Below are 12,877 nucleotides of genomic sequence, written 5' to 3' on the forward strand. Positions count from 1 at the left end.
TGTGGAACTTCGTATTCTTTGGAGACTTCGTAATGAAGGAAATTTGGTTATCTGTGCTGGTGGGGTGGGGTGGCCTGGTGCTTTAGTAAAGTGACTATGAAACGAATCATGCTGCTTCCCTCCATTCCAACAGAACTCAATCTGGGTGACCGGTGTCTGGATGGGGTGCTGAGCAACAACAACTATGAGTCGGATGTCCTGAAGGTACGGACCGGCCTGGCGTGTAGACTCTCGGCCACCAAGGCCAACAGGAGGCCTCTCAGAACATTCCAGTGCCTGCATTTCTGACTAGTGCTGCCACTTTTTGTCTGTTTCTCCCCACATTCCCCCACGTAGGTACCCCTACCCCATTGCGCCCCTCATGCTAAGAAGCCACAGGAATTGTCCCCACAGTTTCAACCCCCACTTGCCCCGCGCAGAGCCTTTCTGGGGCTAAAGAGGGTGGGGAGCAGCTGGTCCTAGGGTGGAACAAGGGACTCCCCTCTGCCCTCCTGCCATGTGTCAAGGAGCAGCCTGGCATGCAGAATTTCCCAGGGGTCAAACCCTCAGCTCCTGCAGTGACAATGCTGGATCCTTAACCTGCTGCACCACAGGAGAGTTCCAAGCCCGCAATTTACATTCGCACTGTTTTAACATGTGTCAGTCTCTTCCCACGGGTCTCCCTTCAACCTTTCCTTTCTTTTCTTCTTCTTTTTAGGGCTGCAATTGTGTCATATGGAAGTTCCCAGGCTAAGGGTTGGATCAGAGTCGCAGCTGCTGACCTACACCACATCCACAGCAACGCCAGATCTCAGCCACATCTTCGACCTACACTGCAGCTACGGCAATACCAGATCCATAACCCACTGAGCAAGGCCAGGGATCGAACCCGCATCCTCATGGATAGTAGTCAGGTTCTTAAGCCACTAAACCACAACAGGAACTCCTCCCTTCACCCTTTCTGTGCAGGGCCATGCAGCCAGGGCTGAGGGCCTTACCACCTGAATGGAGCCTCATTAGTACCACCGTGCTCTGGTAGATGTCCACATGGCACTTTCTTGTAGGTTTGCACAGCAGGAGCCATGCAGTTCCATGTGTCAGGGACAGAACACAGATCCAGACCCCTGGCTTGTCATGTGGTCACGGGCCTGTCCCCGCACTGTGGCTGTCCTGGCCCAGGTTAAGTGTCTCATTGCTCCTGGGCCAGGAATGTCTTTGCAGAATTTGTGAGGGAATATGTAACTCTTACACTCAAAGTTCTGAAGCCAGCCTGCCCTTTGAGATGCCAAAGAAGCATCTCAGACAGAAATATCGGGTTCTGGTTTGTGCCTGATGACGTATCTGTCCCCCCTCCCCTGGTCCCTGAGGCCGCCCCACCTCCGTAGGCTGTGGTCCTCGGAGCAGACCCCCATGACCACACGCAGGGCTCTCGGCTGCCCTCTGCAAGTGCCCCTGCATTTAGCTGCTTTAGCTTGACCCACCTGCAAGCGCCTTCTATAGAATGTAAATCCTCTCGCTATTTCAGTGTTTCTCCAAGCTTGTGTTTGTTCTCTCACCCGTTCTCCCATTGTAGAATTACCTGGCCACCAGGGGCCTGACGTGGAGAAACATGTTGACGGAGAGCCTGGTGGCCCTGCAGAGGGGTGTGTTCTTGCTGTCTGGTAAGCTTCATGGCACCTGCCTTCCCCTCCCGAGTGTGATGCTTCCCAAGGATGCCTCTGCCTCTGGTAAAGCAGTCACAGTACTCGGGTACACTTAGGTGGTGCTACTTCTGTGCTTTCCCACATTCACAACTACGACCTTTGCCTCCCCAGCAGAGTCAGAAAGGTTCTCATACTCTTGGATTTTTTTTTTTTTTTTTTTTTGGGTTTAAGTTGACATGACACATTCCAGAATCTCTTTTTTCCCATGGGGAGGGAAGGGGCACAGTTGGAGAGTGTTGCTGCCCGCTTGTCAGCATTAGGATCCTGGGGCTGGTTGTTCGTAAACCCTCAGGGCCCTTGTTGGCCTGTCACTCAGTGTGTTGGTGACTCAGTGAAGGCTCGCCCCCCTTTCCCAGGCACCCCTAGTGCATCGTGAAATGTGAATTGCTGTCATTGAGGGAGGGTCCAAAGAAATCAGCAAGTGATTCTTTTTTCTAGGACATAAATTATTATGAAAGACTAGAGCAGTTTGCTGGAGTCCTTCTACTATTTTTTTCTTGTGGGTACATTGTGATGAACTTCTTGGGTTTTCTCTGCTGGGATGGCTGTGTGTTATAGGGTCTTAACTCCTTTTGCTTTTTAATGGCTTACCATTTTTATAAGTATGACGTGGTTCACAAAGAAAATGTAAGTGGTACAGGGAAGTCTGAAGGGTAAAGTGAAAATCATTGATTCCTTTCACAACCACCCTTCTAAGTACCTATACCCATGTGTACATGATTTCCTAAATGAAATCCTACAGGTATGCTGGGAATAACCTACTATTTATTCACTCAGCAACATGTTTTGGACCCTTTCTATGTCAGTAAAGAGCTATATTTTGATTTTGATTTTTTTTTTCTTTTTAGGGTCACAGTCGCAGCATATGGAAGTTCCCGGGCCAAAGATCAAATCTGAGCTGTAGCTGCAACCTACGCCACAGCCACAGCAACACCAGATTCTTAATCCTCTGCACCACAGGGGAATTCCTATACCTTGATTTTTTTTTTTTTTTTTTTTTTTTTTTTCCTTAGGGCCACACCTGAGGCATATGGAAGTTCCCAGGTTAGGGGGGTCAAATTGGAGCTGCAGCTGCCAGCCTACGCCACAGGCACAGCAATGCAAGATCCAAGTCACAACTGTGACCTACCCTGTGGCTTTTGGCAATGCTGGATCCTTAACCCACTGAGCGAGGCCAAGGATCAAACCTGCTTCCTCATGAATACTAGTCAGATCCTTAACCCTCTGAGCCACAACAGGAACTCCATTTTTAATATTTAGTGGATTGGGGGTTTTTTTTAAATTTTTAATTATTATACAACACTCTGATATCATAGTTCATTTAGCCAGTTTGTTAGTAAAGGATATTTAAGTTATTTTCAGCTTTTTGCTATTTGAAACAACACTGGATCTGTTGAACATGCAGTACTGTAGGTTTAAAAATTACCCCCTTATGGAGTTCCCTGGTGGCCTAGCAGGTTAGGGATCTGATGTTAAGGTCACTACAGTAGCTCTGGTCACTGCCATGGTGCAGGTTCAATCCAAGGTCTGGGAACTTCCACATGCCACAGGTGCAGCCAAAAAAAAAAAAAATTGTCCCCTTAGGATAATAAACAGGACTGTTGGAGATGTGCCTTGGGGCTGAGGGCCAGCATCCCCTGAGCCCGTCCAGGTCTTAAAAATATGAAAGAGGCAACCAGTGAGATATGTTTTATCTGCCATGTTTGATCATTAATAAAATTAAAGGTCTTTTTGTTTTATGGGCCTTTTGCTTGTCTGTTTCTTGGTCCATATTAGGCTACTTGGATTTGCGGGGAATGAGTTTGTGTGACATCTTAGATAAGGGTACAACGCATTGTCATTTGTGTTGAAGACATGTCTTCTGCTCTTAGCATTTCGCCTTTGTCTTATGAGTTTCCATTGGGATGTTCAAACTGTCAGATTTACAAATCCTTTTCCTAAGTCCCATTTGGTTTTCACATCATCCTTAGAAATAGCCCAACAGAAGCTATTCATTCCTCTTTATACTTTTTGAGATTTTAAAAAAATCTGTATTTTTTGATCCAAGTGGAATTACTTCGCTCTGAGAAAATAAGTTGGTGTCTCCGTTGGTTTTGTTCTGTTTTCCACACACCCAACCCACGTCTCTGTGACTCCATCGGTGGGTCAGTGCATTGGTTGCCTAGCTGTGGGTAGGGTCACGCCTTTCCTAGAAACTCAGCCCAATGGCTGCTGGGCCTGTCTGAGGCTGTGTCCTTCCAGATTACAGAGTCACTGGGAACACCGTGCTGTGCTACTGCTGTGGCCTGCGGAGCTTCCGTGAGCTGACCTACCAGTACCGGCAGAACATTCCTGCTTCCGAGCTGCCAGGTAAGTCCCCCCCTGCCCCACCACCCCTGTTCTGTTGGCCTGGGCTTTAGGATGAACTAGGGGTCCTGTTTGGGCCTTGGCTCTGTGTTCTCGGCTGGGGAGAAAGGTGGGTGGGCAGGGGCTCCAGGGCCAGGTTCATCTCTGGGCTGTGTCTGCCCAGCGCCCACTTGGGCTCTGGGTCTGGGAAGTGGGTTTCTAAAACAAGATGCCCAGAGAATGTCCTCTGGACAGCTGGAGAGCCATCCTAATTCCAAGTTGGGTTTTCAGTTGAACGTCTTTTCCATTCGGGAATCTTAAAACAGTGCAAGAAAAAGAGCTGTGATGTGTGACTGGATGCTGTGCGTTTCAGCTGCAGTTTCTCTCTGGTCCTGGCCCTAGATCCACTAGGCTAAGTGTGCGTGTGAGAAACCTGACACATACTGCTTTTTTTCTCTTCCTAGTGGCTGTGACGTCCCGTCCTGATTGCTACTGGGGCCGCAACTGCCGCACTCAGGTGAAGGCCCACCACGCAATGTGAGTGCGGCGGGGCCGGGGGCTGGGACGCAGGCTGGAGGAGTCCCCCGCAGACAGGCAAACCTGCACTTTCCTAACAGGAAAGTTCTTTTTTGGTTTGGGTTTTTTTTTTTTTTAAGTATTTTGGCCAAGTTGATATGGCAGCATATACTAATTTAGTTGTCACGCTTTTATAAAGTCACATCATATAAAAAGTCCTCAACACTTAAAAATGCTGCTTTTCAGAGTTCCCATTATGGCTCAGTGGTAACAAACCTGACTAGTATCCATGGGGACGCAGGTTCAATCCCTGGCCTTGCTCAGTGGGTTGGGGATCTGGTGTTGCCATGAGCTGTGGTGTAGGCTGCAGACATGGCTCAGATCCTGCGTTGCTATGGCTGTGGTGTAGGCCGGCAGCTGTAACTCCAATTCGACCCCTAGCCTGGGAACTTCCACGTGCTGTGGATTCGTCCCTTAAAAAATAAAAATAAAAATAAATGCTTTTTTGTCATCTCCTTTCGTGAAACATTTGCAGGCAGATACTCACATTCTTCTCCATGCAGCCCACTCATTCAGGGTTCAGTCCTTCTTAACGTGGTGGCTGTAGTCGCTGAGAACTTCCTTCCCCAGCCACCTCCATGCATGTGCTGCTGCATAACTGGGTCCGCCTTGGTGCTGCAATTACTCAAACACCCTCACTGGGAGTTCCCACGGGGTCTTTAGCGGCCCTCACACTGACATTTGCATAGCCACGTGCAGTTGCCTAAGGAGCAGGTTTGCCTCCACTTCCAAACCAGAAGGAAGTTACATGAATCAGTCTCGTGGGGAGTTCCTGCTGTGGTACAAGGGGATCGGGGGTGTCTCGGGAGTGCTGGGACACAGGTTCAATCCCCGCCTGGCACAGTGGGTTAGGGATCTGTGTTGCTGCAGCTGTGGCTTAGGTCTTGCCTGCAGCTTGGATCTCGGATCGGATCCCTGGTGCAGGAACTCTATATCCCTTGGGGCGGCCAAGAAAGAAAGAAAAAAAAAATCAGTCTTGTGGTTTGATGCTGTTTGAGGCTACCATAATCCCCAGTCATTTGAAGGTCAGATTAATGTAGCTGAGAGAGCACCCTTGGTTCAAGAGACGTCTGGAAGACGACAGTAAAGGTGACGGACTGCCTCTGAGGAATGATTTTGTGGAGTGGAAATCTTGCTTTGTATTTGAGCCTAAACTGTGTGGAAGAGACTATTTCGTCCTAAGAAAAGGGATTTTGGTAGTAACTGGGCAAGCTTTCTCAATAAAAACTTGGATGAGAACAGCAAAGGCCTGTCATCCTCTGGGACTGCCCTGTGGTGCCTGGGGGAACTGGCGTGGTACAGCCTTGAGTCTCTGCCCTGAGAAAATCACCTAAATGTTCAACTACTCTTATTTATTTATTTATTTAGTCTTTTCTAGAGCCACTACTGCGGCATGTGGAGATTCCCAGGCTAGGGGTCGAATCGGAGCTATAGCCACCACCCTACACCAGAGCCACAGCAACGTGGGATCCGAGCTGTGTCTGCGACCCACACCACAGCTCACAGCAATGCCGGATCCTTAACCCACTGAGCAAGGCCAGGGATCAAACCCTTAACCTTATGGTTCCTAGTCAGATTCGTTAACCACTGAGCCACAACGGGAACTCCAACTCTTATTTTTTTATTATTTTTTTCGTTTTTGGCCGCCCCATGGCATATGGAGTTCCCAGGCCAGGGATCAATGGCAATGCCAGGTCCTTTAACCCATTGTGCCAGGCCGGGGATTAATCCTGAGATCCTGGCGCAGAGATGCAGCCAATCCCATTGTGCCACAGAGGGAACTTCTTCAACTTCTCTTAAATTTTAAAAAGGAGTTTCCTGGTGGGTTAAGGACCTGGGGTTGTCAGTTCTGTGGCTCTGGTTACTGCTGTGGCATAGGTTCTTCCACATGCCGAGAATGTGGCCAAAAAGGGGGAAAATTTTTTTTAATTTTAGAAATAATAAAAATTTCAAAAAGAGAAAAGAGGCTGCACTTGGGGTTAGGTTGCTTTGACAGTATGAAAAACATACCATTGCCAAGCCCCCAGCCCACAGTTGACCTCTCTTGTCTCTTCCAGGGACAACTTCATAGTTCCTTTATTTGCATGTCTCTGATGCCCTCCCGTGTAATTGGACTGTTTTCTCCTTGCAGGAAATTCAATCACATCTGTGAACAGACGAGGTTCAAGAACTAAACTAAAGTGGGACACCGTGACGGCTTGGGAGTGTTGGAGGTCAAAGACACGTGTTTCAGAAAATACTGAATACAAACATTTTTAGGGCATTTTACGGTGCTGGGGCTCCTTGTGTGCGGCACTCTGATAGGACTTTTCTCTTGTGGAGAGACCCTCTTGGTGAGGATCCCACAAACTAGGGGTGCCCAGAGCCCTCCCGCCACAAGAACAGCCCCCAGCCGACCCTTCCCGTTGAGATGGAGATGCACATTTGCTCTGTACCTTTCCCACAGCCATGGTCAGAGCAGCGTCTCTCTTCCAGAAAAGCGTCATGGTAGAAAAAGGAGTTTGTTGGAAGCGTCATGTGGTTTGAGGAAAGGCAGCACAAGTTTACAGCCCGTGGGTCGCACAGCGTCCTGGGTGGGCGCCAGAGCGGCTGCTGTGGGTATTTTCATAGATTCGGTGCTTATCTTCTAATAAGACCTAAATATCTCAAACTGTAGCACAAATGATATCATTTATAACTTACAAATTGACTAAAATTGGGGGTGATGTGATATTTGAAAGAATAAGCATATGTTTCTGCTACTCCGGACCCCAGAGCCTCTGTGGAGCTCAGCCGCCCGCTGCTCCTCAGCACAACTGCAGCTCCGCCAGGCTGTCCTGCCAGGGTTCGGGGCCCAGGGCCGGGGTGCAGTTGACCCTGGTAGTGCCCCCAGCCAACCCAGAGTGTAAGGGGCCTTGGCCTCCCTGCCCCTTCCTCCTGCGTTGGGTTTGCCATGTCATCTGGAATAATACTTGAAATTTTGTTCTTTGTTTAAAAAAAAAAAAAAAAAAGTTTTTTTTTTGTTTTTTTTTTTTGTCATCTGTTGAAATCACCAGTTAGGTTTGTCGACAAAATTGTAAATTTTTTGCTTCTTCTCAGGAATACAATTTTCAGCTTTGTCTTGCTCTTGATACAGACTCTGAGAAGCAGCGCTCTGTGGAAGAAGGCCGCCTTCCCGGGTTCCAATAAACAAGCCTTGTCTGTTTCTCTCCCCCCTGCACGCTGGTTCCTTTGTTGAGGCTGTGATGTACTCCTTCCTGTGGTGGTGGGACTGGCTACCCATGTCACTAATTATCGGTCCATGTGACCCAGGGGTCGGGGCCCAGGGCTGAGCATTGGAGAAAAGGCACAGGTTCCCTTGGATCTGCCAACCCTGAGTCACGGCCTTTAATCCCAGGTCAAAGCCATGGCTTTGGGCATGAGACTGCCTTCCATACCTTGACCTTGGTTCATCAGCCCCTTCACTTCTGACCGAGACCCCTCCCCCACAAAGTAAGAACAGAGATGCAGATGTGCCGGCTTTCTTTGCTGAGGCTTGAGCAACATGCAGCCTTCCTGGGGCTACGCTGCATCGGACCTCAGCAGACACCACATCAGCCTCCCAACTCCTGTGTTACTTGGAGTCCTCATTTCTCTTTCTTTCCTTTCTTTCTTTCTTTCTTTCTTTCTTTCTTCCTTCCTTCCTTTCTTTCTTTCCTTCCTTCCTTCCTTCCTCCCAGGCCAGGGATCAGATCCAAGCCTCAGTTTCAGCCACAGCTGTGGCAACACTGGATCCTTAACCCACTGTGCCAGGCCAAGGATTGAACCTGCGTCCCTAGACTCCCAAGATGCTATTGATCCTATTGCACCATGGGGAGAACTCAGGAGTCCCCATTCTGATGAGCATATAGGGTCCGAACAGAGCTTGTCAGCTCTAACCTGAGGGAGGGGCCTTGGGACCAGGGCGGTGGTGCTCTGAGCCTGAGTGTGCACCATGCCAGCTTTTTATGACTTTCTGTACTTGCTGTTCCTCAGTGCCCTCCCTGCCCAGCAGCCAGCCCGCAGTTGTGTTGGAGCCCTGCTATGTGCTTCTGTCCTTGTGGCAGAGGGACCGTCATGTCTTCAGCTCCATGTCCTCTCAGTCTCACTCAGCCGCCCCCAGACCCGCGTCCCTCCTGGGCTCCCAACAACCCTATCAGAGAGCCTGCCCCCCCCCATCTGCTGGGCATTGTCCAGGGGCTGCACACCAGCCCCTCTTGGTCTGTGGGTCCAAGCACCCAGGTGATCACATAGAGTCCTCTGGGCGCCTCTGTCAGGGCTCCTGGTGTGATCACGAGCCCAGGAAGTCACCTGTGATACCTCATACCCAACAGGGTTGGAACCAGGCCCAGATCTGAGAGCCTCAGGCTGACATTAGTGATTCTGCCCCAGGGAAGTACCTAGTCTGGGAGACAGTGGCACCTGAGATGAGCCTTTCCTGCAGGGGCCCTGCAGCTAGACCAGCCCTGATGCAGGGAACAAGCCCAGAAAAGCTCAGGTTCTGAGTCAGGATTGGTGCTGCAGAGGACATCAGCTGCTCAGTGCCAGGAAACTAGCCTGCGCTCTGGAGAAAGGAAGCAAAAGGGGGTATTACTTGGGTTTAGGAAGCCCAGGGTAGACTTGACTGCAGTGTGGCTTGTCACCGTCCTGGGACCCTCCTCTTCCTGTTTTTTGGTGGCAGCTTCCTTCCAGTCAGAAGCTGGTAAACTGGTGGCTTCCCCACCAGTTCAAACAAGTCTGTTTCTGACCAAAGAGCTGATGACCAGCCAGACCTGAGCCTCCCACTCCCTGCCAGCTACCAGCACCCACCCCACAGGCCTAGCCAGGGGACACAGGCTCCAGTGTCACCCTCAGGAAAGCAGACAGACTCCTGGGCCACACAACCCACAAGAACTTAGCCCATCTGATTGTTGGACCTCATGGTCCAGGCCTGACCCCAATGGAACCATGCCGGCTTGGGTCTCGGTTACCTGGCCTGGGAAGGCCAGCCTAGAGTGGGGTTCATAGGTCCCTGCAGAAACAAGTAAGGTGTTGAAGTTCCCTTTGTGGCTTAGTGATAAAGAACACAACTAGTATCCATGAGGATACGGGTTCCATCCCTGTCCTTGCTCAGTGGGTTAAAGATCCTGAGTTGTGGCTGTGGTATAGGCCGGCAGCTGCAGCTCCAGTTCAACCCCTAGCCTGGGAACTGCCATACATCGTGGGTGAGGCCCTAATAAGGCAGAAAATAATAATAATAAATCTAAGATCTTTGGCACACAGAAAATGCTGCCCAATCTGGCCTCCGTGACTCTGTCTCCAAGTTCCCACCACTCCCTGGCCTATGACCTGCCAAACAGTACTTACTAAGAGATGAGTGCAGTGCTTCGAATAGCCTGCATGACATACAGCCCACCAAAACTGAATAAAAAAAAATAATTTGGCAGTTCCCACTGGGGCGCAGCAGAAATGAATCTGACTAGTATCCATGGGGATGCGGGTTTGATCCCAGGCCTCACTCAGTGGGTCAGGGATCCAGTGTTGCTGTGAGGTGTGGTGTAGGTTGCAGACGTGGCTCAGATCCTATGTTGCTGTAGCTACAGCAGCTGCAGCTCCAATTCAACCCCTAGCCTGGGAACTTATGCCTTTGGTGCAGCTCTTTAAAAGAAAAAAAAGATAATTTGAACAGACCAATAACTAGAAATGAAACTCTACAAGCAAAAGTCCAGGACAGGATGGCTTCATAGGCAAATTCTACCAAACATTAAAAAAAAAATTATACCTATCCTTCTTATTTGTTTATTTTTTTTCTAGGGCCGCATCCGTGGCATATGGAGGTTCCCAGGCTAGGGGTCTAATCAGAGCTGAAGCTGCTGGCCTACACCACAGCTCACAGCAATGCTGGATTCTTAACCCACTGCACGAGGGCAGGGATTGAACCCACAACCTCATGGTTCCTAGTAAGATTTGTTAACCACTAAGCCATGATGGGAATTACTACTTATCTTTACTAAACTCTGCCAAAAGATTGAAGAGGAACACTCCCAAAGATATTCTATGAAGCGACCATCACCCTCATACCGAAATCAGACAAGGATTCTACCAAAAAAATTACAGGCCAATATCTTTGATGAATATAGATATGGAGTTCCTGCTGTGGTGCAGTGGGTTAAAGATCCAGTATTCCTGCAGCTATGGAATGGGCTGTAGATATGGCCTTGGATTCAATCCCTGGCTCAGGAACTTCCATATGCTGAGGGTGTGGCCAAAAAAGAAACAAAACATATAGGTGCAAAAGTTCTCAACAAAATTTTAGCAAACTGAATCTAAAAACACATAAAAAAGATCATAAAACATGACCAAGAGACTTATTCCAAGTTCATAAGGATGGTTCAACATAAGCAAATCAGTGTAATACACATTAACAAAAGAAAAGTCAAAAACCACAAGATTGTCTAAATAAATGCAGAAAAAGCTTTAAGATTCAAAATCCAGACGTTCCCATCGTAGCTCATTGGAAACCAGTCTGACTAGTATCCATGACATAGGTTTGATCCCTGGGCTCACTCAGTGGGTTAAGGACCTGGCGTTGCCATGAGCTGTGGTGTAGGTCGCAGACAAGGCTCAGATCTGGTGTTGCTGTGGCTGTGGTGTAGGCCAGTGGCTACAGCTCTGATTCAACTCCTAGCCTGGGAAACTCTATGTGGATACAAGTCGGATTCTTAACCCGCTGAACCACAACGGGAACTCCACCCTGCTCTTTTCTCTTCTTAACTCATCACACCCTGTCTTGTATTTCTATGTTTGTTATCTGACTCTACAATAGAAGGTAAGTTCTGTGACAGTAGTGATTATATGTGGCATCAAAAATGGTACTTGGGAGTTCCCGTCGTGGCGCAGTGGTTAACGAATCCGACTAGGAACCATGAGGTTGCGGGTTCGGTCCCTGCCCTTGCTCAGTGGGTTAACGATCCGGCGTTGCCGTGAGCTGTGGTGTAGGTTGCAGACGTGGCTCGGATCCCGTGTGGCTGTGGCTCTGGCGTAGGCTGGCAGCTACAGCTCCAATTGGACCCCTAGCCTGGGAACCTCCATATGCCACGGGAGCAGCCCAAGAAATGGCAAAAAGACAAAAACAAACAAACAAACAAACAAACAAACAAAAAAACCAAAAAAAAAAACCCAAAAAGAACTACTTGTAAAAAAAAAAAAATAGTACTTGGCATACATGGGCCACAGTGAATTGGAAGGAGGGAGGGAGGGAAGGAAGGTAGGAAGGAAAGAAGAAAGGTGGGTTGGCTAGTGGATAACAAAACAGGGTATATCTAAATAAGTATTATGCAGCTGTGAAAGGAGCTAAGTTCTGAAACATGGTAACACACAGATGAACCTCAAAATACTATGCTAAGTAAAAGAGAAGGCAGTCACAAAAGGCCACATGGTGTGAGATTTTATTTATATGAAATGTACAGAATAGGCCAATCAATAGAGAAAGAAAACAGATTAGTGGTTGTCAGGGGCTGGTGGAGGGGAACAGAGTGTATATGGACAAGAGGGATCCTTGGAGCTATCAAAGTGTTCTACAACAAACTGCAATAGATCCAGCTTCAACTAAATGGATTAAGCTCAGTGTTATTTACTAAAATTTAGTAAGTGTAACTGAACTTACTTTAAAAATCATTGAACTGAACACATAAAATGGGCTAATTATATTGTATACACATAATACCTTAATAATAAATAATAATAATAAAAATAAGGAGTTCCTGCTGTGGCACAATGGGATTGGCAGTGTCTCTGCTACTCTGGGACATAGGTTCAATCCCTGGCCTGGCATGGTTGGTTAAGCTGTGGGTTGCCACAGGTGTGGCATAGGTGGTAACTTTGGCTTGGATCTGATCTCTGGCTGCGGAACTTCTTATGCTGAGGGTCTGCCAAAATGAAAAAAAGAATAAAGTGGGAGGAATCTTCCACCCCATATTGTGGCTTGCTGTAAAGCTATTTTGGTGAAGACTGTGGTGTTACAAGAAGGCATGGAGATCAATGGACCAGGGCAGAGAACCCAGAAACATTCAACAAACAGCCAACTGATTTTTTTTTTTTTTTGGCTTTGCCCACAGCACGTGGAAGTTTCTGGGCCAGGGAAGGAACCCGTGCCATAGCAGGGACCCAAGCCGCTGCAGTGACAACGCCAGATCCTTAACCCACCGTGCCACAAGAGAACTCCTTTGTGTTCTTTACCTAAACCCTAAAAGCCCTTCACCTAAACCTCATGCCTATGCCAACAATGTTTTTTTTAAAGATAAAACACTGCTACCGCC

General features: G+C 48.4%; 1 protein-coding gene across 11 annotated transcripts in view; it reads left to right on the top strand.

The window, feature by feature from the left end:
• Positions 1–7,782, top strand: part of CHFR (checkpoint with forkhead and ring finger domains) — a 30,291-nt gene extending 22,509 nt beyond the window's left edge. For 4 of the 11 annotated variants that reach the window (XM_084993420.1, XM_005657298.4, XM_001928455.7 and 1 more), the window contains 5 exons: positions 134–204; positions 1,553–1,640; positions 3,924–4,031; positions 4,472–4,544; positions 6,715–7,782. In XM_084993420.1, coding sequence (XP_084849546.1) covers positions 134–204; positions 1,553–1,640; positions 3,924–4,031; positions 4,472–4,544; positions 6,715–6,757 — 383 coding nt within the window. In that variant the 3' untranslated portion in view covers positions 6,758–7,782. Of the gene's footprint in view, positions 1–133; positions 855–1,552; positions 2,544–2,708; positions 2,856–3,923; positions 4,032–4,471; positions 4,825–6,119 lie in introns of all 11 variants that reach the window. The other 7 variants (XM_084993418.1, XM_084993416.1, XM_084993419.1 and 4 more) reach the window with 5 other exon arrangements.
• The last annotated feature ends 5,095 nt before the right edge of the window (positions 7,783–12,877 follow it).

This window comes from Sus scrofa, chromosome 14, assembly GCF_054392235.1.
Source record: "Sus scrofa isolate SSC_HxYL_T2T_F1_AM1 chromosome 14, Sscrofa_HxYL_maternal_Yorkshire_Landrace_v2.0, whole genome shotgun sequence".
Lineage (NCBI taxonomy): Eukaryota > Metazoa > Chordata > Mammalia > Artiodactyla > Suidae > Sus > Sus scrofa.